The sequence below is a fragment of the Nothobranchius furzeri genome, chromosome 9 (genome assembly GCF_043380555.1).
Source record: "Nothobranchius furzeri strain GRZ-AD chromosome 9, NfurGRZ-RIMD1, whole genome shotgun sequence".
Taxonomy (NCBI): domain Eukaryota; kingdom Metazoa; phylum Chordata; class Actinopteri; order Cyprinodontiformes; family Nothobranchiidae; genus Nothobranchius; species Nothobranchius furzeri.
In genome coordinates, this window is record NC_091749.1 from 34,642,264 (window position 1) to 34,664,319 (window position 22,056).

At 42.4% G+C, this 22,056-nt stretch overlaps 1 protein-coding gene across 1 annotated transcript; it reads right to left on the minus strand.

Annotated features, from left to right (window-relative positions):
- Positions 1–180: 180 nt before the first annotated feature.
- On the minus strand, positions 181–9,385 carry gcfc2 (GC-rich sequence DNA-binding factor 2). The gene is made up of 18 exons (XM_015952767.3): positions 8,529–9,385; positions 8,113–8,208; positions 7,683–7,847; positions 7,299–7,547; positions 7,098–7,198; positions 6,713–6,861; positions 5,737–5,920; positions 5,314–5,437; positions 5,164–5,215; positions 4,925–5,022; positions 2,641–2,840; positions 2,422–2,566; positions 1,541–1,662; positions 1,264–1,340; positions 1,020–1,086; positions 779–928; positions 562–698; positions 181–468 (listed from the first exon to the last, which is right to left on the minus strand). The coding sequence occupies exons 1-18, from the start codon at positions 8,824–8,826 to the stop codon at positions 336–338; spliced, it is 2,547 nt and encodes an 848-aa protein (XP_015808253.3). The 5' UTR covers positions 8,827–9,385; the 3' UTR covers positions 181–335.
- Positions 9,386–22,056: the final 12,671 nt, after the last annotated feature.

Sequence of the window (22,056 nt, forward strand, 5' to 3'; positions counted from 1 at the left end):
TTGTGTGCTACATGATTTAAATCAATTTCCCTCTGGGATTAATAGTTTTTAATTGAATAGAATTTAGCTAACAGTTCTTTACCAAATATTAGCTAAAGTTAGTTGCAATAGTAGTGTCACGGTTTAAAATGCACAATTCAAATTAAATTAAAAATCCAATAAAAAGATAACGTAACAAAATACAGTAGAACATTTTATTAACTCATAAAAATACTCTTGTAAAGAACACATAAAAATTTTCTCCCCTTTTGACATTTTGATCCAAAGTTTGTGCATGTTTTCGTTTTTACACATGGCTGATGAGTCAGAACCAGTTTTGCTTCAGGATTTCTGGTTCAAACTGTCTCTTGGTTCAGCAGCTGGTGAGAGTAGACCATATCTTCATAGTGGTACTTCCCTGTTAAAGCCATGATGGCGTCGTAGCTCCTGATTCTACTTAAAACCTTCAGTTGTTCAACCACTGCAGACCTGCAGCAGAGACAAATGCGTTTAAAAGGGAGGAGAAAAAAATTTAATGTTTGCATGAATTTCACTTCTTTAAAGTCCACATGCGATTACTACCTGGTGTTTGGGTCCTGGGGAGGCTGCTGTTTGCAGATGCTGTGCACTTTCTGTACTAGGTAGTTTCTGAAACTCTGAAGCTGAGGCGGACAAACAGTTTCTCCTTCAAACCACAGAACAGGCAGACATTCTGCAATCTGAAAAAACAGACAGAAACAAAACATTAGTAAGAAAGTCTAAGAAAAAGCATTAAAATTAAAGAAATCATTCAAAATACCTTTTGGCATGCGGAGGCAGCACTACTGCCGGAGAGCGTCTGACTGCACAATGTGATCATCAGGTAGCGGTTCAGAAGTTTGTCCAACATTATTTCTTTTAAAACAGACTCGGGAAGCAGCAGATCCCACTTTCCCATGTTCCTTAGCAGCTAAAATATAAGAAACACACAACATCTCTGATTAAAATGCAGCAGGTTTGACCTTTTTACACATGGAAAGACTCTTTATTAGAGGGAGTACTTTCACAGCTGTCCAGAACTGCTCGTCCCTGAAACGGCACTGAGGAGACGAGCTTTCCTCTAAAAGTCTAGAAAAACAGCAAACAAAGTGTGACAATCAGTGTGGCAAACTATGATGATATGATAATCAATATTATGATCTTTCCTCAGCAAAGATCAACACTGAGGTAGGAATAATCAACTTTTCCCCCCAAGAGACATTAAAACATTCATTTAACCTAAATACAGCTTCTAAATTCACTGACTTTTTAGGATACAGAGGAATAAAGACATCTTCATCCACACAGCTCCTCAGGCTCTGGATCACAGCCTCAATGAAGCCCTGAATGAGACAAATCCACACAGGACATTCAATCATCTGAAAATATACCTTGTATAAAAACCTAAAGTGATGCTCTGTTTTAGAACATTATGTTGCAGATCGGTTACTTTTGCATCTAAAAGGCATCAAGTACAGGTACAAAAATTCTGCAGACAAAAGTGAGATTAGGTTTGTCTTTACAAACTGTTTGTTGGCTTTACCTTAACCGGTTTACTCTGCTCTCCTTCAAAGATGGAATAATCCTCCTTCAGTCGGTGACAAACATCAGACAGACAGGACGACTGTTGGTCAGACATGGGGTCCCACACCAGCTCCACGAACGCTGCACAAACGCACACACAAGGTCACTTAGTAGTAAAAGTGTAAAAAGCAGAGGTACTCAGAGCTACTTTTTTTTTTTTTTTACACATTTCTAAACCTTAAGTACTGCAATTTGATCAAATAATTTAAAACTAAAGCAGACAGCAAAATAACAGAAGCGGTTCAGTGACTGGCTTCTGAAATTCTGACTTTGATTTTATTTTAGTTTACGATTTTCACAGAAAGTTTCGAGCTGCATCCTGGGAAAAGTGCTGACATTGGTTAAAAATGTTGGCAAAAGGAGATCTGAGGCACTCAGGAGATACAAAAATAAAAAGTCTTTATTAGTACATGGCTCAAATAGTTAAAACATAAATGCCAATATTTATATTTTTAATTATTTGAGCCATGTACTTATAAAGGCTTTATTTTTGTATCTCTTGAGTGCCTCAGATCTCCTTTTGCCAACATTTATGTGGATCCCTTGGCTGAAGAGCACCAGTGAGAGCACCAGATAACATTTCTTACACCCCTGCAGCACTTCCAGCATTTTTTCTATTTTCATTAGTTAAAAATAGTTTCTGGTGTGGACGAGGTACAATGTGGTTTATACGAGATGACATATTTTGTGTACGAGATAATATCTGGTGCAGACAAAATACTATCCGGTGGGAAATGGAGAACTTCTGGTGCAGTCGAGCAAACATCTTGTGCAGATACATATCTGGTACATACGAGATATGTTTTCATTTGTGTGAACAAGTGCAGGTGTGTGTGTTACCGGTTATTTTAGGCAGGAGGGATTTTTCAATGACATTAGAGAGCGTCTGCCTGTCTGTCTGCTCCAGCTCCTCGTGGTCATGGCCATGACAAAATGTCTCCACTGCTGTGAACCATGGGAGGTTTTCAAAGTCTCCATTGGTGTCCTGGGAGAAAAACATCAGCGTGTAAAGACTTGCTCTGTGCATTTCTGACTGAGTGTTCATATTTAAAGCTTTACTTTTAAAGGGTTCCATGCCAGCAGCTGATGTCTAATGATGGGATTCAGCAGCTTGGGCAGACACAGAGAGATGTAGGCATTGTGGTAGGACTCTGAATAAGATCTTCTCCATTCTTCAAAGCGAGACAGAATCTTTTTAACATCGCAGAAGTCGTCTTGGACATCAGAAAAGACCAGCTGGGACCTAGACTGGATATCAGCTATTGAGACAGCAGAGTAATGTAAGAGTGTGTTAAAATTTTATTTAAATTAATTTAGGTTGTTAATTTGAACAACAGTAAAACTTTGAATAAACCATAAAAACACAAGATTAATTTATTGTTCATTTAGTCATATCATGCAAAATCCACTATTTGGTGCTTTTGACCATTTTACTTAATTCTCTTATTAAAAAGAGCCCCAAAGTGGATTTTATCTTCACGCGAGAACTTTCTGGTCTAAGCTGCAAATCTCAGCTGGTCTGACCAGCGGCTGCAGAATTCTGGATGGAGCATGTTTGCATCATCGTGCCCCGCTCCTCCCCGTCCAGGGAGTCTATAATCTGGATCTCTCCACCTCTCTCCTCCCCTAGACTGTAATTCAATTCAATTCATTCAAAAATACTTTATTAATCCCAGAGGGAAATTGATTGCTGTATTAGCTCAGAATAATAATAATAATCAAGTCATCAAAGAGTTATTGTATATTACAATGGCTGTTGGCAGGAAGGATCTCCAGGAGCGGTCAGTGTTGCAGCGAAACTGAAGAAGCCTCTGACTGAAGACACTCTTCCGTTGTCGGACAGTCTTATGAAGAGAATGCTCAGGGTTGTCCATCATTTTCTTGATTCTCTGGAGAATCCTTCTTTGCATTATCTCCTCCAGCGGTTCCACAGTCGTCCCCAGAACAGAACCAGCCTTTTTTATTAGGCTGTTGAGCCTTTTCAGGTCCCTGCTTCTGATGCTGCTACCCCAACAGACGATGGCTGAAGAGATTACACTCTCAACAACAGACTTGTAGAAGATGTGCAGCATCTTGCTACAGACACTGAAGGACCTAAGCATCCTCAAGAAGTGCAGTCTGCTGTGTCCCTTCTTGTAAACGGCTTCGCTGTTCTTTCTTCAGTCCAGTCTGTTGTCCAGGTGAACTCCAGGGTATTTGTATTCCTCAACCACCTCCACTTCATCTCCCATGATGGAAACAGTGTTTGACTCCACCCTGTTTCTTCTGAAGTCTAAAATCATCTCCTTTGTTTTGTTCACGTTCAAGGTCAGATGATTGTTTCCAAACCATGCCACAAAGCGCTCCACCAGCTCTCTGTACTCAGCTTCCTGTCCATCTCTGATACACCTGACAACTGCAGAGTCATCTGAGTATTTCTGTAGATGACAGGTCTCTGATTTCTACTGGAAGTCTGAGGTGTACAGGTTGATAAGGAATGGTGAGAGTACAGTCCCCTGTGGTGCTCCAATGTTCCTGATCGCCTGGTTTGATGTGCAGTTCTTCAGCCTCACAAACTGTGGTCTGTTTGTCAGGTAGTCTTTAATCCAGGCGATAGTTGAGGCCCCCACCTGTGTCTTCTGGAGTTTCTGGCAAAGTACATCAGGCTGGATTGTGTTAAATACACTGGAGAAATGAAAGAACATGACCCTCACAGTGCTGCCTGCTTTGTCCAGATGACAGTGGGTTGGTTTAAGCAGCTGGATGATGGCATCTTCAACTCCAACTCCATGGCGATAAGCAAACTGCAGCGGGTCCTGATATGTTCTAGTTTGCTTATTCAGGTGGACCAACAGGAGTCTCTCCAGGACCTTCATGATGTGGGATGTCAGGGCAACCGGTCTGTAGTCATCATTGACTGATGGGCGAGTTTTCTTTGGAACTGTGTGTGTGTGTGTGTGTGTGTGTGTGTGTGTGTGTGTGTGTGTGTGTGTGTGTGCACCTCGACCCTCCAATGGAGAGTTCTCCTAGAGGGAGGGGTTTACTCTGCAAATACTTAGTGAGACATGACGTGAATCTGCTGTCTCCGGCTCTGCAGACGGTGAAATTCACACAGGTGGAAGTGGGGTTTCATCAAATCCAATTCATTTCCAGGTTATATTTCATAAAAAATGACATCTCAGCAATTTGTGTCTACCATTTCTCTGGAAGATGCATGATACATGTCCTTTAACAAATTTAGAAGGTTTAAGGTTTTCTTTGTTCTCCAAACATTTAATAAGAAACAAGGCTGCAGCCAGTGAAAGAAACATCTTATCTGACGCTCAAAAACATAAAAATAGGAATAAATTTTATTCCAGCTCACCTATTGCTTTCTGCATCTGCTCCTCTTCTTCTGAAGAAAGTTCAGGGTCTCTGTATAAATCAAAGTCTTCATCTGTCTTTTCAGCTGTGTCGGTTTCACTGAAGATATAAATAATGAAACATATATTTAATACAACACAGAAGCAAATTCAACCAACTAAGGTATACAGTTTCAATCACTGATTCATGTTTATGTATTTAGCAGACGCGTTTGTCCAAAGCAGGTTTGACTGCACTCACCACTGTGTTTTTGTCTCACTAGGCGAGCCGCTGCTCTGCTCATCTGATTTATCTACAAATCAAAAACCGGTTAATGTGAATGTTCCACTAGTGGTCCTTTCCTGATTCATCTGTAACATCTGTATGTGGCTGCAGACAGACACCACTCACAGCTGAGCTGCTGCAGGCGCTCAGCCCGAGCCTGAATCCTCTTTCGTCTCTGAACCAACAGCGCCTCCCTCTGGTCAGACAGCAGAGTGTGCATCTCCACTTCCAAAGAGTTGACTTCAACAATCTAAAAATAATCAGCAACCCAAATGAGGCTGGATCGAAACAAAATAGGAGTTTCTAAATAAATATAAAGTTACTGACATTAAGTGGAGCATATATTACACGTTAAAAAACTGCTTCTATGTACAGCAGGCACCTTCACCTGCAGTTAAAAAGGTAAATTAAATCTTGTTGTGCTTTGAATTTTTATTATCTGCTCTATATGCTTCTGCATTTATCAGTCTTTCAATATTTAATTTAATTGTCTTTATGTGACAAATAGGTAAACTGGAGATGAACTGAACCAGTTTATTAAAATCAGACCTTTTCCTGCAGACACTCGACGAGGTTGTGAACGTAAAGGGTCATGTTTCTGTAAAACTTGAGCTGACTCTCTGATGAACTTTCCTCCAGGATCTCCACAGAAGATTTAGCGTTCTCAGCGTCACCCGCCATCCTCCTCAGCTCGGCCTGCCTCGCTCGGTGCACCTCCTTCAAGGAGTCCAGTCTTTAGAGGAAAAGAGACATAAAAAAATTGAGAAAAACTTACTTTATTTTTGGCTTGAACACTTTAGGAGCTAACTGGGCATTTGAATTAGAGAAATTTCAATAATTTGAAATTTATTTCTGACCAATTATTTAATAAATCTGATCGTTTCCTTAGTATAATGCTTACTAGGATCAATATTTTCCGTAGTTTTAATTATGTTTTCAATATCTTAATATTAAGAATTTAGATAGTGCTAATAAATTCTAACTTATTTAAGCCCAGTTTGGCAGAAATAAACTGGACTATTTTATTTGGTAATGGGCTTCCTTAAATGTACATCATAGATCAGTTTGTTTACCATTAGGTCATAATACAAGATATGATAAATGAACCGCACTTGTGTAGCCTTTCTGAGTCAGAGTGCTTTACACTACAGTGTATCATTCATCCATTAACACACACACTCACACCCTGGTGGTGATGAGCTACAGTGCGACCACAGCTGCCCTGGGGCACACCGACAGAGGCGAGGCTTTCCAAGCACAGGCGCCACCGGTCCCTCTGACCACCACCAGAAGGAAAGGTGGACTAAGTGTTTTGCCCAAGGACACAACAGCAGCATTCTCTGGTGGGAGCCATGATCAAACCTGCAACCCCACTCTACCTCCTGAGCTACTGTCTTAAATAAGTTATTTCTGCTGATCATTAAATGTTAAAATGTCTTGTTCCTGTTTCAGATCCAACATTTACTTCATTATGTTATATAGCTGTGGGAAAAGGGAAGGTCCTGTTCATGTGGAAGAAACTTACTTTCCAGTGATTCTTCTCTTAACCATCGACACGGAGACAGGAGCAAGAGTCTTTGGGATTTTGAGTCCCGCTGGTCTCTTCTTCTGTCTTCCTTGGTCTCGCCTGTTGATGATGATGCTGCTGCTGCTGGATTCACTGCCAGATGGGCTCTGAAGAGAACGGAGAAATGAGAGAATAAAAGACCAAAACTACATGAAAGAGATGAAGAACGACACAGACACAGTTAAGAAAAATCAACTATTATGCAGTTAAATGATGTCCAAACTTACTAAACACAATCAGAAAAACCAAGATCGAACGTTAAAATAAACAATCAGAAGAAGAAACAAACAGTAAAACTAAAAAATAATTTTAAATTGAGAAATAAATCATCATGCTTTCCTACTTGCTCCCCTGGTCGCCTCTTGAATCCTTTTTCTATTTGAGTCTGCTCCCAAAGATCCTGCTCTTCTTCATCAGTGCCTGAGAGACTTTCATCACTGCCTCCTTAATCACACAAAAATTAAGAATATATGAAGATATTTTCTACTGACATTTAAAGGAAAATATACGTTCTTATGTACATTCTGTGCATCAGCTTTCAAACCTAGTTGCTCAGCAATCCTTTCCCTGATGCTTTTCATTTGTGGAGCGAATTCAATTCGTTTCTCGTGGTCATCCGGATCATCGTCATCATTATCGATTTGATCTTCTTCATCATCTCTACTATAGTGACTCGGGGTGCTGCCAGTTGAGCTACGACCATCTCTATCCAGTGAAATGAACTCCTTCTGGGCTCGGGCAGCACGACGCTTCTTCCTGGCAGCATGGATTTCCTCAGCTTTGGGTATAACTACTATTTAAACAAAACCCAGAACAGCATACATTACAGCACAGGCATAAAATAAAGGAAACAACCACTACATGCTCAAAACTTAATTAAATATACACACAAGTTTGATTATTCCTGACCATATGCGTAAGCACATACTTGGTTTTGTAGCAGAACTGCTGGAGTCTGAGTCAGAGGATGGAGATTTGGCATCATCTTCATCACCACTATTGTTGTTGTCATCGTGATGCAGAGACTGTGGTGAAGCCTCACTGCTATAATCATGCCTGGGAGAACTACCTGATGGGACACCAACTCCCGAGGCTGGAAAACAGTCCAAAAAGAACAGAAGGAATCTGATGTGATCAACACATGCACAATGCCCACACACACATGCACACAGACAAACAAAACAGTTGACATAACTTTTAGGACTTTGTATCTTATACAAACAATTTCTTCTTCTTTGACTCTACACTTTCTGGGTTTAAAAAACGTTACCCAACAAGATTGGGCCGGAGATCAGTTTTAGAATCACCTGGATAAAGCAGGAGGAGGAAAAGGTGAAGAGTTTAATATTAAGTCCTACCTTTGTTGGTCCTGGCAGGGGGAGCCTCTTTCTTCCTCACATGAAACAACACAGCTTTATCAGACGACCTCTTCAGTTTAAAAGTGGATTCTTCAACTATGATGTCAAGAAAACACTAGTGGTTATCCTCTGAGCAGTGTGTGGTGTGTGTATTTATTCCCTGAGTTTGAAATCATGCAGTAAAAGTATGCAGATTTTGGGCCCTTGTTAGGACAGCTTGCAGATGAAGAAATAAATAATTCGTTGTAAACAAACTTTTAAAAAGTTATATAAGTAACTTTATTAATTTTACACAACTACCCATAAAGCATTGCGGTGGCAATCCTTTTCTGAAGACAGATTAATGTAAATTACCACAATGCCTTTTGCGTTTGATAACATCTATCAAAAGTATAATTTCATATTGACCAAATTACCTTCTTTGTCGTCAGAAAAACTAAGAACTAATGTTTTGGTTTTCTTTGGCTCATCTTGCTCCTCTCCTTCTGTTAATTCCTCCCGTTCTTCTCCGTCACTGCTATCCGAAGGTGGAGGCGTTGCTCGCTTGGAGCTAGCAGAGATGCCGCGGCCCTGCGCCGATTTAAGAGGTTTATTTACGGCTGAAGGGACCTTCTCGCTTTCCTCTCCTTCTCCATTGTTCTTTCGCTCCTCCTCGTTGTCACTGGAGCTCTCTTTCCTCTGCCGAAAGTTTCTCCGGGGCTTCTTGTTGAACATTCTCACGAGACAGCAGGCTCAAATCGTGGCTGTGGCAGCCAGTCACGGAAAGCTACGAGATTTCCAGCAGCTATTAGCTACATCCTTACACGGCGGCCATCTTACTTCGGACAGTAACCGTTCTCTAGCTGAGGGTGAGTGCACGGCTCAAATAAAAATACTTATAACTCGATGAAATATTAACAGGTTTACAAACGGTTTGCCTTATTACAAACCGTAAGAAAATCGGTTGAAGACTGAGAAAGTTAAGAGTTGTTTAAATAGTGCATGCACCACTAAAAACCAGTGTTAGAGGAGGGCAGCTGCCCGAAGTAGGATGTCCGCCGCGTACGTACATCAGGGTCCATTGACGAACAGTGCGGGTGAGGGATCTAGCTATTATATATGATATCTATGGGCTTGTTCGAGTTGAGCAGCGCCTCGCCTGGAAAACAGACAAGAGCAGACGGACGCAGCAGGTACACTAAATTCTGCGACCCATCGCAATTTGTGACCCCAGGAGGGTAGTGTTGCGTTTTGTGCGTCTATACATCCTGAATTGGCATAAAAGAAGAAGATGCTACGTTAAAACCGTAAACTACGTAAGCTTTGAGGAAGTTGTGCGGCGCGGACCATGGATATTAAAAAGAGCGTTTGTTAATGTTTATTGCAAACAAACGGGACAATAAACTGCAGCGATAAGCAGGGCTTTGACAATAAATGTTTGCTAACGTTAAACATTGATTTTACAACATGCGAGGTCCGCAGGTTAAATGTTTAGAACCTCAATTTATTGAAATAAATTGTTGTGATCCACATCCTCAGTTTAGTAGAAACCACTGCAGATTATCTGGTTGCTACGGTTTTTTTTTCTGTCACTCCAATACCACTCATATGTACTGGTGGAGATAAAAGGGAAATAAATTGACACAAACATCACAAAACGCCTTTTGTTGTTATTATCTTTAGTGAAAATTACATCTGCATTATTACTGAGATGCAGGTGGTCACATTCTGTGATAGCCACTATCTTTTTTATTTTTAACTTTATTTCAATCTTCGTTTTCATGTACATTCAGTTTACAATGAACCTACATTCAACGTACTGAAGAATAAGCAAACAAAAATGACCTCACTTGAGGAAAATAAAAATTACATTTAGAACTTGCAACAATTACCACATGACACTATCATAAAATAAATTATAATGCGAAATATTAATAAAATACAAATAAAATATCATCAACAAAAATAAAATAAAATGTTCAGAGGTTGATATTTCAGCATTGTATTTCAAACATGTTTGATTCATTGGACTGTAATTTAAAGAACAAGAAACTCAGACATTGTTTCATACAACTCAGTTATAGATTGGTTGTTTTCTGATAATACTTTTAGAGATGTTATAAATTGTTTTATTTCATTTTTAAAATGGTTAATGTTAGGCTTGCTGTTTTTCCATTTAGTTTTATGTATATGGTATTTTCCCATGATGAAAATAATGTTCACCATTTTGGCTATCTTTTTTGGCAGAGCATCCATGTATATCAATACTTTAGATTTGTTAAGCCATACATAATTTCTTTCTATATTTAATAATCGATAAGCATCCTCCCAAAAACCAATTGTTACTGAACACGAGAAGAAAAGGTGCTCAATAGTTTGTCATACAAAAGACACACTGATTCACTTCAAAATTAAATCTTTTTCTTAATGTTTCGGCAGCAGGATAGATATTATGTATTATTTTGAATTGAATTTCTTTCAACTTGGGTGCAATTGGCCATTTAAGATAGCTGCAATATGGCTTTGTTAATTTAGTTTCCTTTCCTGTGATTTTTATTTTTGTTGATTTGTCAATATCATAGAATAACTTTTTTTAACATACTTCCAAGTACTTTGTTATTACATTTTTGTTCACCTAATTTAAATTTGCCAATTTTCAACTCAGGAAGTTAAATCACCACATTTGAATTAAGCAAGGCATTTTTAATCATGAATTTTAAGGGAAGTGGAATAGCTCTACTGATTTGATTAAACTCTCTAACAGAGCATTTAAAATGAACTTTTTCGACAAAACATTCAAATTGTAACAAATTGCCATTTTTATCCATCAAATCTGTCATATATAAAAACTTTTTGTCATACCATTCTTTTTTGAATGTAGTCTTCCTATTAATTACAATGGCTCTATTATTCCACAAGGTGGAGCTATGCGGTGTAAAGTTGTGGCTGAAAATCGTTTTCCAGGACAGCAGTATTTGTTTATGGAAGTCAGATAGTTTGATTGGTAATTCAGATATTTCAAAGTCACATTTTAACAGGAATTCTAATCCTCAAACCTTTTGGAAAATATATTTTGGTATGTGGAACCATAGAATGTGGTTGTATTAAAAAAGCTTTTATCCAGTTTAACTTAAGTACACCAATCATGGCTTCATAAAGAGACTGACAAGGATAGATTAATTTTGATGAGCCCTCTGCTTTTGTTAATAAGATTCTGCCAATGATTAAAAAGATCTCTCATGAGCCAGTGGTTGAGAGATCTTGTCATACCATCTATTTGTTTCTTTATGTTTAGTTCTTCATTCTTATTTCTGTCTTTGGACAATATTAAACCTAGGTATTGTACTTAAGTTTTGACAGGAATGGAGCCTATTTGCCATCAATTATGTTGCCTGAAAATCTATTGAATAAAATCATGACTCCTGCTGGGTGTGTTGTTCCATGTGCAAAGAAGGCGTAATCTCCCCATTGTGTTTTCCAAAATTTTTCAACTGTCGCAACAGAATGAGTCTCTTGTAAAAAAAAAAAAAAAAAAAAAACATTGTGATTTTTGATCCTTACAAAATAAAAAAATTGCTTTTCGCTTTGTACTGTTGTTCAAACCCCTGACATTTAAGGATATTAAAGAAATTATGGTTGTTCTAAATGCGCTTAACTGTGTTTTTTCTTCTTTGCAGGAATGAACATGTCCTTAATAATATCATTACAAAAATGTCAAATAAACGTAAGAACCGCAGCAAACAACTGAACTGAACTTGGATTCTTATTTTCCCCTTTTAGCATTTGAATCACATACATTTTCACCAATAGGATTTGTTTAAGCCTAACTGCTTTAAAGAAAAATCTGAGTATCTTTACATACACTTAAATATATAATATTGTGTTATTCACTTTTGCTCAGTATAAGCAAAGGAGACCTATGTTTTTGATTACTAAACTATACTTAGGGGTCAACTCTGCGTCCATCAATGAGTGCATAACCTTCTCTTAAGGAGGCTTTCTTCCCATTTCTTCTGGCTTCTTGCACCTTGGGCCAAAGCTTAGCACGAGCCTCACGATCCTCCTTTGAGAAGTCCTCCTTAAACTTGATGTTCATCTCACTGCACACTCTTGCCTCTCTGGATCTCCTCCAAACTTCATCACGAACAGTTCGCAAGGCAAACTGGATGATTATAGGTCTGGGCATCTTGTTGGTAGCGGCATCGTTTTTCTTCCCTAAGCGATGGACTGTGTCTACTGAGTCCTGTAGTTTTTCCACTGACACCGGGATTACTCTAGTGAGGATGCCAATCACAGTTCCTCTTATATCCTCTTTGTCTTTTTCAGGGAGGCCCATCAGTCGAAGATCCCATCTTCTCTTGTACCGGGCTTGCTCCAAGCACAGCTGCTTCAGTGACGCATTTTCTTTTTTCATCAGCACCATTTCTTCCTTCATTTTGCATATGTCTTCTTTAGTCTCTCTCACTGCTTGTGTGTTAGCTTCTATTCTACTTTCAAATGCTTTCAGTCTGTCATCTTGTTCATCAAATCTCTTTATCAGTAATTGAATCGCATTTAGAATGTTTTTGTTGGTAATCTCACCTTGCTCGCTCGACTCATCTTGCTTCTTTTGTTTCAGTTTTTTGGGGTTTGGGCTGGGGAGTGGTGAGTGAATATGAAGCAATTTCCTGTTTTCTTCCTCCATTGCCTCTATTTCTTCAATTTCTTCTTCTTCACATGCTTCTTGCAAGGCCGTTAGGTTGTAGTCGTGGTCTGTTATCTTTTGAGCCTTTTGAGCTTTGCTACCTTTAGCCATCTTGCTCATGTTGTCAAAGGGAAAAAGAAAAAAACCAAAGAGTAACGGTGGTCAGCCTTGAGAAAAATAACGTTCCGTGGGGCTCAGTGGTTGTTTATGCAGTTCTTTTGATCTTTTGGTTTAAAGTCAAGGACAATTCCGTTTTAAATACCAGAGCCTGCAAAAGTGCTACCGCTCACTCCGCCATCTTAACTCCTCCCCCTGTGATAGTCACTATCATATTGTGTGACCATGGTCCTCGCCGCACAACTTCCTCAAAGCTTACGTAGTTTATGGTTTTAATGTTAGATGTACAGACGCAACACTGCCCCCTGGGCTCACAAATTGTGATGTGTCACAGAATTTGGTGTAACCTAACACCGGTTCGGTCCGGACCTCATGGTCTGCCTGTATCTGTGCTGTCCTGTCTATGTGTGTGTGTAACCTTGGTCAGGTTGTACTATGGAGTCAAGTTCCTATGCTCTGATCTGATCTGAGCGCTGGCAATAAAATTCATTCTGATTCTGATTCTGGGGTAAAGCTAGGGGTGCAGACACTCCCATCAGATCCACGGTGAAATTCAACCTGACATCCAACGGGGCTGCCAGAGATTTTGGGCCCCATGAAAAAATATCAAGTTGGGCCCCCTGGGGGCTCGTCCATAGCTGGAGCTGGGGTTCCACCCTCCCAGATTCGAAGGGAGAAAAAAATTGTCTCGTCTCGTCTCGTCTTCCTCCGCTTATCCGGGTCCGGGTCGCGGGGGCAGCATCCCAACTAGGGAGCTCCAGGCCGTCCTCTCCCCGGCCTTGTCCACCAGCTCCTCCGGCAGGACCCCAAGGCGTTCCCGGACCAGATTGGAGATGTAACCTCTCCAACGTGTCCTGGGTCGACCCGGGGGCCTTCTGCCGGCAGGACATGCCCGAAACACCTCCCCAGGGAGGCGTCCAGGAGGCATCCTGACCAGATGCCCAAACCACCTCAACTGGCTCCTTTCGATCCGGAGGAGCAGCGGTTCTACTCCGAGTCCCTCCCGAATGTCCGAGCTCCTCACCCTATCTCTAAGGCTGAGCCCGGCCACCCTACGGAGGAAACTCATTTCGGCCGCTTGTATCCGCGATCTCGTTCTTTCGGTCATTACCCAAAGCTCATGACCATAGGTGAGGATTGGGACGTAGATCGACCGGTAAATCGAGAGCCTGGCTTTCTGGCTCAGCTCCCTCTTCCCCACGACAGATCGGCTCAGCGTCCGCATCACTGCAGACGCCGAACCAATCCGCCTGTCGATCTCCCGATCCCTCCTACCCTCACTCGTGAACAAGACCCCGAGATACTTAAACTCCTCCACTTGAGGTAGGACCTCTCCCCCGACCCGGAGGTGGCAAGCCACCATTTTCCGGTCGAGAACCATGGTCTCAGATTTGGAGGTGCTGATCCTCATCCCAGCCGCTTCACATTCGGCCGCGAACCTACCCAGCAAGAGCTGAAGGTCAGAGCTGGATGAAGCTAGGAGGACCACATCATCCGCAAAAAGCAGAGACGAGATTCTCCTGCCACCAAACTCGACACACTCCACACCACGGCTGCGTCTAGAAATTCTGTCCATAAAAGTGATGAACAGAACCGGTGACAAAGGGCAGCCCTGGCGGAGTCCAACCCTCACTGGGAACAGGTCCGACTTACTACCGGCTATGCGGACCAAACTCACGCTCCTCTGGTAAAGGGACTGAATGGCCCTTAACAGAAAGCCACCCACCCCATACTCCTGGAGCGTCCCCCACAGGGTGCCCCTGGGGACACGGTCATAAGCCTTCTCCAAATCCACAAAGCACATGTGGATTGGTTGGGCAAACTCCCATGCCCCCTCCATCACCCTTGCAAGGGTATAGAGCTGGTCCACAGTTCCACGGCCAGGACGAAAACCACATTGCTCCTCCTCTATCTGAGATTCAACTATCGATCGGACCCTCCTCTCCAGTACCTTGGAGTAGACCTTTCCAGGGAGGCTGAGGAGTGTGATCCCCCTATAGTTGGAACACACCCTCAGGTCACCCTTCTTAAAGATGGGGACCACCACCCCGGTCTGCCACTCCCTAGGAACTGCCCCCGATGACCACGCAATGTTGTAGAGACGTGTCAACCATGACAGCCCTACAACATCCATAGCCTTAAGATACCCAGGACGAACCTCATCCGCCCCCGGGGCTCCGCCGCTGTGTAGTTGTTTGACTACCTCAGCAACTTCTGCCCCCGAGATCGGACAGTCCATCCCCAGGCCTCCCAGCTCTGGTTCCTCCTCGGAATGCGCATTGGTGGGATTGAGGAGCTCCTCAAAGTATTCCTTCCACCGTCCGACTATAGCCTCAGTTGACGTCAGCAGCTCCCCATCCCCACTGTAAACAGTGTGAGCGAGTTGCTGCCTTCCTCTCCTGAGGCGCCGGACAGTTTGCCAGAACCTCTTTGGAGCTGATCGATAGTCTTTCTCCATGGCCTCACCAAACTCCTCCCACGCCCGAGATTTTGCCTCGGCAACTGCCACTGCTGCACCCCGCTTGGCTATCCGGTACCTGTCTGCTGCCTCCGGAGACCCACAGACCAGCCACGCCCTGTAGGCCTCCTTCTTCAGCCTGACGGCTCCCCGAACCTCTGGTGTCCACCAGCGGGTACGGGGGTTGCCACCACGACTGGCACCGGCCACCTTACGACCACAGCTAGCAACAGCCGCCTCGACAATCGCAGAGTGGAACAAGGCCCACTCGGACTCAATGTCCCCCACTGCTCTCGGGACGTGGTCAAAGCTCTGCCGGAGGTGGGAGTTGAAGACTGTCTTGACAGGTTCTTCTGCCAGGCGTTCCCAGCAGACCCTCACTATGCGTTTGGGTCTGCCAGGTCTACGCGGCATGTTCCCCTGCCATCTGATCCAACTCACCACCAGGTGGTGATCAGTTGACAGCTCCACCCCTCTCTTCACTCGGGTGTCCAAAACATACGGCCGCAGGTCAGATGATACGACTACAAAATCTATCATCGACCTGTGACCTAGGCTGCCCTGGTACCAAGTGTACCGGTGGGCATCCTTATGTTCGAACATGGTGTTCGTTATGGCCAAACTGCGGCTTGCACAGAAGTCCAATAACAAAACACCGCTCGAGTTCAGATTAGGTGGGCCGTTCCTCCCAATCACACCCCTCCAGGTCAAGCTGTCATTGCCCACGTGAGCATTGAAGTCCCCCAGCAGGACAATGGAGTCCCCTGATGGAGCACTATCTAGCACTCGTCCCAGGGACTCCAAAAAGGGTGGGTACTCTGAACTGATATTTGGCCCATAAGCACAAACAACAGTCAGGACCTGTTCCCCGACCCGAAGGCGCAAGGAATTTACCCTCTTGTCCCCCGGGGTAAACCCCAACACACAGGCAGAGAGTCTCGGGGCTAACAAAAAGCCAACCCCAGCCCTCCGCCTCTCACCCGGAGCAACTCCAGCAAAGTAGAGTGTCCAACCCCTCTCCAGGTCTCGGGTTCCAGAGCCAATGCAATGTGTCGAGGTGAGTCCGACTATATCTAGCCGGTACCGCTCAACCTCTGCCACAAGCTCCGGCTCCTTCCCCGCCAGCGAGGTGACGTTCCATGTCCCAAAAACTAGTTTTCTTGTCCGGGGATTGGACCGCCAAGGCTCCCGCCTTGGTCTGCCACCCGATTCGCATTGCACCGGACCCTTCATGTTCCTCCTGCGGGTGGTGGGTCCACAGTTGGACGAGCCCATGTATCCGGTTCGGGCTGGGCCCGGCCGGGCCCCATGGGCGAAAGCCCGGCCACCAGGCGCTCGCTCACGGGCCCCAACCCCAGGCCTGGCTCCAGGGTGGGACCCCGGTAACCCTCCGGGCCGGGTACTCCGACTCTTCGTTTTAACCGCCATGAAAGATCCTTCGAACCGTTCTTTGTCTCACCCTTCACCTAAGACCAATTTGTCATGGGAGACCCTACCAGGGGCACTAAGTGCCCCAGACAACATAGCTCCTAGGATCATTAGGGCACTCAAACTCCTCCACCACGATAAGGTGACGGTTCAAGGAGGAGGGGAGAAAAAAATATAATATATATTTTATATTAGTGTTTCAGTTTTGCTTAATTATGTAGGTCTACATGCATTCTTACTTATTTACATATGATTTTCACCAACAGTCTCTCATTAAACAGTGAATTTCCTTCAACAGATATAGCAATATCACTGCTGGAAAAAGCAGGAAATGCACATGCTGAAAGGTGTTTATCTCCTTTTCCTTTTACTCCCTTAAAATGTGTTTATTTATTCTAAAATTTTATTTGATGATAAAATTCAAATTTGGATATCTAATTAAATTTCCATGTTGTGTCAAAGCTGTATGTAACGTGATGAAGGAGCCATTTCTCAGGGTTATTATCCTCTAGCAACTGTTCCATTTTCTTTGACACAGTGCCAGAGTGCATGAAACAGCCTCAAGGTCATGCATTCACTTCTAAACAGTTTACTTTCCAGCAATGAAGACAGAAGATGAAGACTCCTTTCTTTTCTTTTATTAAAAGCCAAAGAACTCTATTTTCAATAAAGCTAATCAAAACATCTGTTAGTCAATATAATAAGATGGGACCGACCTGTGAAATCAAAATATTAATTACTTTATTATGATCCTATAGAAATAATAAGTACTGTGACTTTAAGTTTTCCAACAGGACTCATTTCACATAGTGTTAAAAGGACATAACACATTCCTTTCAGTGATCCAATCAGAATCTTACAGATCTGACGGAGGCGTGCTTCTGACGGTGTTTGGTCATTTTCATTCGACAATAAACCATAACATCCGAGGTATAAAACTATGCCACATCAGCTCTAACGCAGTTCAAATCGTTCCAGAGCAAGCAATGGAGTGGCTAATCCTGACCTTGTTCTCTAACTGAAAGAACCAACGACAAGCTGAAAAATCCAGTCGCTATAACAACCAGCGGCAACAACAGCTCCTTTCAGAATAAAAGCTCCACCGACCCAGGCTTGGGTCTGACCAGACGCCAATAAAGTGTCGTGCCGGAAGTAAACCGAGACGGGTCTGATCGGAACCGGCTCGGTTTCCAGGGAGGGTTCACTGGACCTCGATATTCCTGATCTACAGATGACTTCCACCGAAGGCAAAGGTAGACACAACATGATGGGGTCTCATGCTGTTTCTTAAACTAACCAAAGCTTAATTCAAAACAACATCCTCAGTTCCTGTCAGAACTAATCGCTTCTTCGGATTTGCTGGTTCTGATTTACATGACACGTCATCCATTCACCGCCTCATCCATTTTTAGTTACACTATACATTTAGTTTAAAGTCAGCCTAGTTTAATTTGTTAGTAATAAAATTCTTAACTTTTTAACTTGACTCTATTCTGTGTCTCTGAGTGAATACATAACGGTTACCTAATCTCTGCAATAAAAAGATCCAATCTTCTGGTTTAAATAACCCTCGATCCGTAAGGTGGATTCTATATTTGCTATGGAATCCCACGCCTTATGGTTCATTAATTAAAAATGAAATAACGCCTCACTTCATTACATTTACATAACTACATTTTCAGCTGTCTTTCCTCTTGAAATCAAGTATTTCTGTATGACTGACAAAAATTATGGATTCACTGCTCATAAGGTGACTTCTTTATTAAGTCTCCATGGCTTCATCATAGATTCAAAATGAATAAGCACACAGTTCAAACCGGAGTCAGTTAGGGTTACATAAAATTTTAAAGTTGGACAACTTTGCTTGAATACGTCTATACTTTGTCCTGACCAAATCTGACATTGGAAAAGCCCAGGCTCTGTACATAATGAAATTGATATATGTGTTACAATATAGTCTCATTTGTGACAAAATCTTTATCCAAGTTATAACAGTCTTTAAAATTAATGCACAACAGGGAAAATGCAGCACAGACTCCTGCAGGATATTAGCTGTAGTTCTCCATCATCAATACTAGATTTCATATTTTATTGTGTTCAATGTTATATTAAGTTTATTTATTACAATTGTTAATAGCTTTTGTTTCAGTTTTGCTCTCTGATGAATTATTTGGAAATAATTGATTTTTGGTTTGTGTTCTAAAAGCTACATAAACAAATAACATCTTGTAAAACCTCCCATAATTCAGTCAGATTTCAAACATTTCATTTCAAGGTATTTAGTAGATGAAGAGTTTTTTTTTTTCGTGTATGGTGCCTTCAAAAATGTGCTTCATAGTAATAATCTCACAGTAATTTATGTTACATTAACGGACTAAATAACAATGCTTAAACCTGCCCAGCATCCAAAACAATCTATACATTTTTACTGATTGTTTTTCCAATGATAATTATAAATGTCAATGTGTTTATCACCAAAAATAGCCTTTTTATATTCCTTTGTAATCATAGTAGTAGTAGAGAAGAGAGCCTTAAGTGATTCCCACAGACCCCCTTAAATGAGGCTGCCAGCTAACTTGCTACATTGCTCACCTTCTTGAGGTTCATTGGGTTGTGAGGGGACACCTGCTGACATATCAGCTGCTGATTCTGGTAGGGACAAGGACAACAACCCATTTACCATAATTAAATGAAACATAGTTCCTCTTACTGTATATATCAGAGCTATCAAACAGGTTGAATTTAACCACTCAACCAAACCCAACTTTCTTTGAGGAAAAACTGTGTGACATACTGACGCCCTCTCTTCTGCCTGTCCTCTTTCTCCTTTCTTTCTTCGACCCATACTTTGTTTTTGCAAACATAGTTTTACTGCAGCCTTGGCGCACTCTGCTGTCTGACTGCTGCGTGAGCTGGCTTCGCCTGCTACGCGCCCCTCGGCCAGGTGGACTGTGCCATTTTATGCCGTTGGAGGGGGATTGTTCAAATTATTTAGTCAAAATAAAGTAGGGACCTCTGAATAAATATACATTTCATAAAGACTAAAAGATTGTTTGTTTAATGCCTTAAATGATAAAAAATACTGCAAAGTAAAGTACTTGTGATTTTTAAACTAAATTTTTTTATTCAACTTTGAAACTTTTTTGGGACCCTGACAGCTATGGGCCCTTAGAATCTTCCTAATCTTTCACCGCTTTACAGCGCCCCTGCAAGTGCATGGCAACAATTCAGAACTACATCGGTTCTGAACTACAAGAGAAGGAAAGATTATTTGGCGCCCTTCAGTGACAGCAAGCTGGAACTACATGTAGGTCCCGTGAAACCATTTTGGCCTCATTTAAATGAAGCAGAAAAATAAATGACGAATATTTGTTTTGTCCTCTTGGGATTATTAATATTGAAGAGATGATGGCTGAGGAGGTGAAGAAAAGGAAACTACATTAATAAAGCTACATAGTAAAAACACAACACACACCCCTCAAACAAACACATCGGACCCAATGATTCCGTCCTATGTGAGATGTCTGCTACTACTGAGTGCATGTGATAATATAGCCCTGAGCATGACTGTATTTTTCTCCTTTATAGAACAGCTATTTTTTCCCTTATTTATGGTTGTAAAATTTTTTATTTTTATTTTATTTTTTTACTGAGTATTGCACTGTAGAGGCTAGTGAGAAACTACATTTTGCTTCAGCCTGTGTATTTCTGCAAATACCAGCAAAATCAGAATAAACAGATCTTGAATCCTATTGTAAATTCTTTATATTTATTTGTTTAGCGCCATAGTTGTTACAGGACCTTTTGAAAGTAAAATATTTATATTTTTGACCCCTGGGGTAGACTACAAGTCTGCACATAGAAAGCTCAATAGCCCTTCTTTTGTAGCATCTGTTTTTGGTATATAGTCTCCATTGTCAAACATTATTTTGCTTTCAGCAACACTTCTATCTTAATGGTAGATTGTTAGTAGATAGATGGACTGTATCAGGGAGGGAGTTAAAGGGTGTCTTCCTGGGGTGTCAGTAAGAACACAGGTTCAGGCTTTATTTCAGCTTGGCCTCTTTATTCTCACGTGAAAAGTAGTAGCAACAGCAATGCACAGGGGCACGCAGAACAATGATGCGGGGCTGAGCAATGAGTATTCAACTCATTAACATTAACAGGGATGTTGGTAGGTGAGTGTGGTTTAGCAGTCATTCACGCACACAAAACTGACTTAACCTGGTAACTAGCTAAGTAAAACTCTCCTCCACTCTGCTGTCTTATGTGCTTCTCCACCTGCTCTGCTCGATGGTCTCCTCTGTACTGCCGTCAGCTCTGCTCTGAGAGAGTGAGAGCGTGAATGTGCAAGTGTGTCACCTGGTGGCCTTTCCAACACAGCCACCCCCAAATTTGGGATAAATTTGCTCCCTGGAAAGGCCAACGTACAGCAGTGGGTTAGTCTCGGAGTCAATCTTTAATCCGTAACCTCTGGTAGCACGACTAGGCGGGCGATGGGTCTTGTGTAGGTACGGTCTTGGATCTGCACTTCGGCGCTCCTTACTTTACCGTCGGGTCCAGGGAAAACCTTGGACACTTTGCCGATTTGCCAGGCAGATCAGGGAAGCTGGGTGTCGACTATCATGACAACAGTGCCTGCTTCGATGTTTGGTGCCGAACCCTGCCACTTCCCTCGGGTCTGTTGGCTGAGCAGGTAGTATTTTATAAAGCATGACCAGAATCGCTCAGCCAGTACCTGCACATGTCGCCATCGTCTCTTGCTTAAAAGCTCAGATGCGGGGTAAACAACTTGGGGAAGGGAGGTGTCTGGCCGTCCCATCAAGAGGCAATTTGGGGTCACCGGATCAAGATCTGACAGGTCTGATGAAACATATCCAAGGGGTTTGGAGTTTAAGATGACTTCTATTTCGACAAGGACAGTGGTCAGAACTTCTTCCGTAACGGTCTCTGCTCCCAGGGTAGCACGTAGTGCTACGGATCGGATCTCCCTTTCCCAGACTCCTCCGAAATGCGGGGCAGCAGGGGGATTGTAGTTGAAGTGGATTTGCCTTTTAGCTAAAATGTCTTGCAGCTGTGGGTTAAGCTGGTTAAAGCTGGTCTCCAGTTCCTTCTGTCCCCCGTGGAAGTTGGTGCCATGGTCCAAATACAGTTCGAATGGAGTGCCACGACAGGCAATAAACCTTCTCAAGGCCATAAGGAACGTATCACTGTCAATGGACGTGAGCACCTCCAAATGAACGGCTCTGGTGGTGAGGCACTTGAATATCAAGCCCCA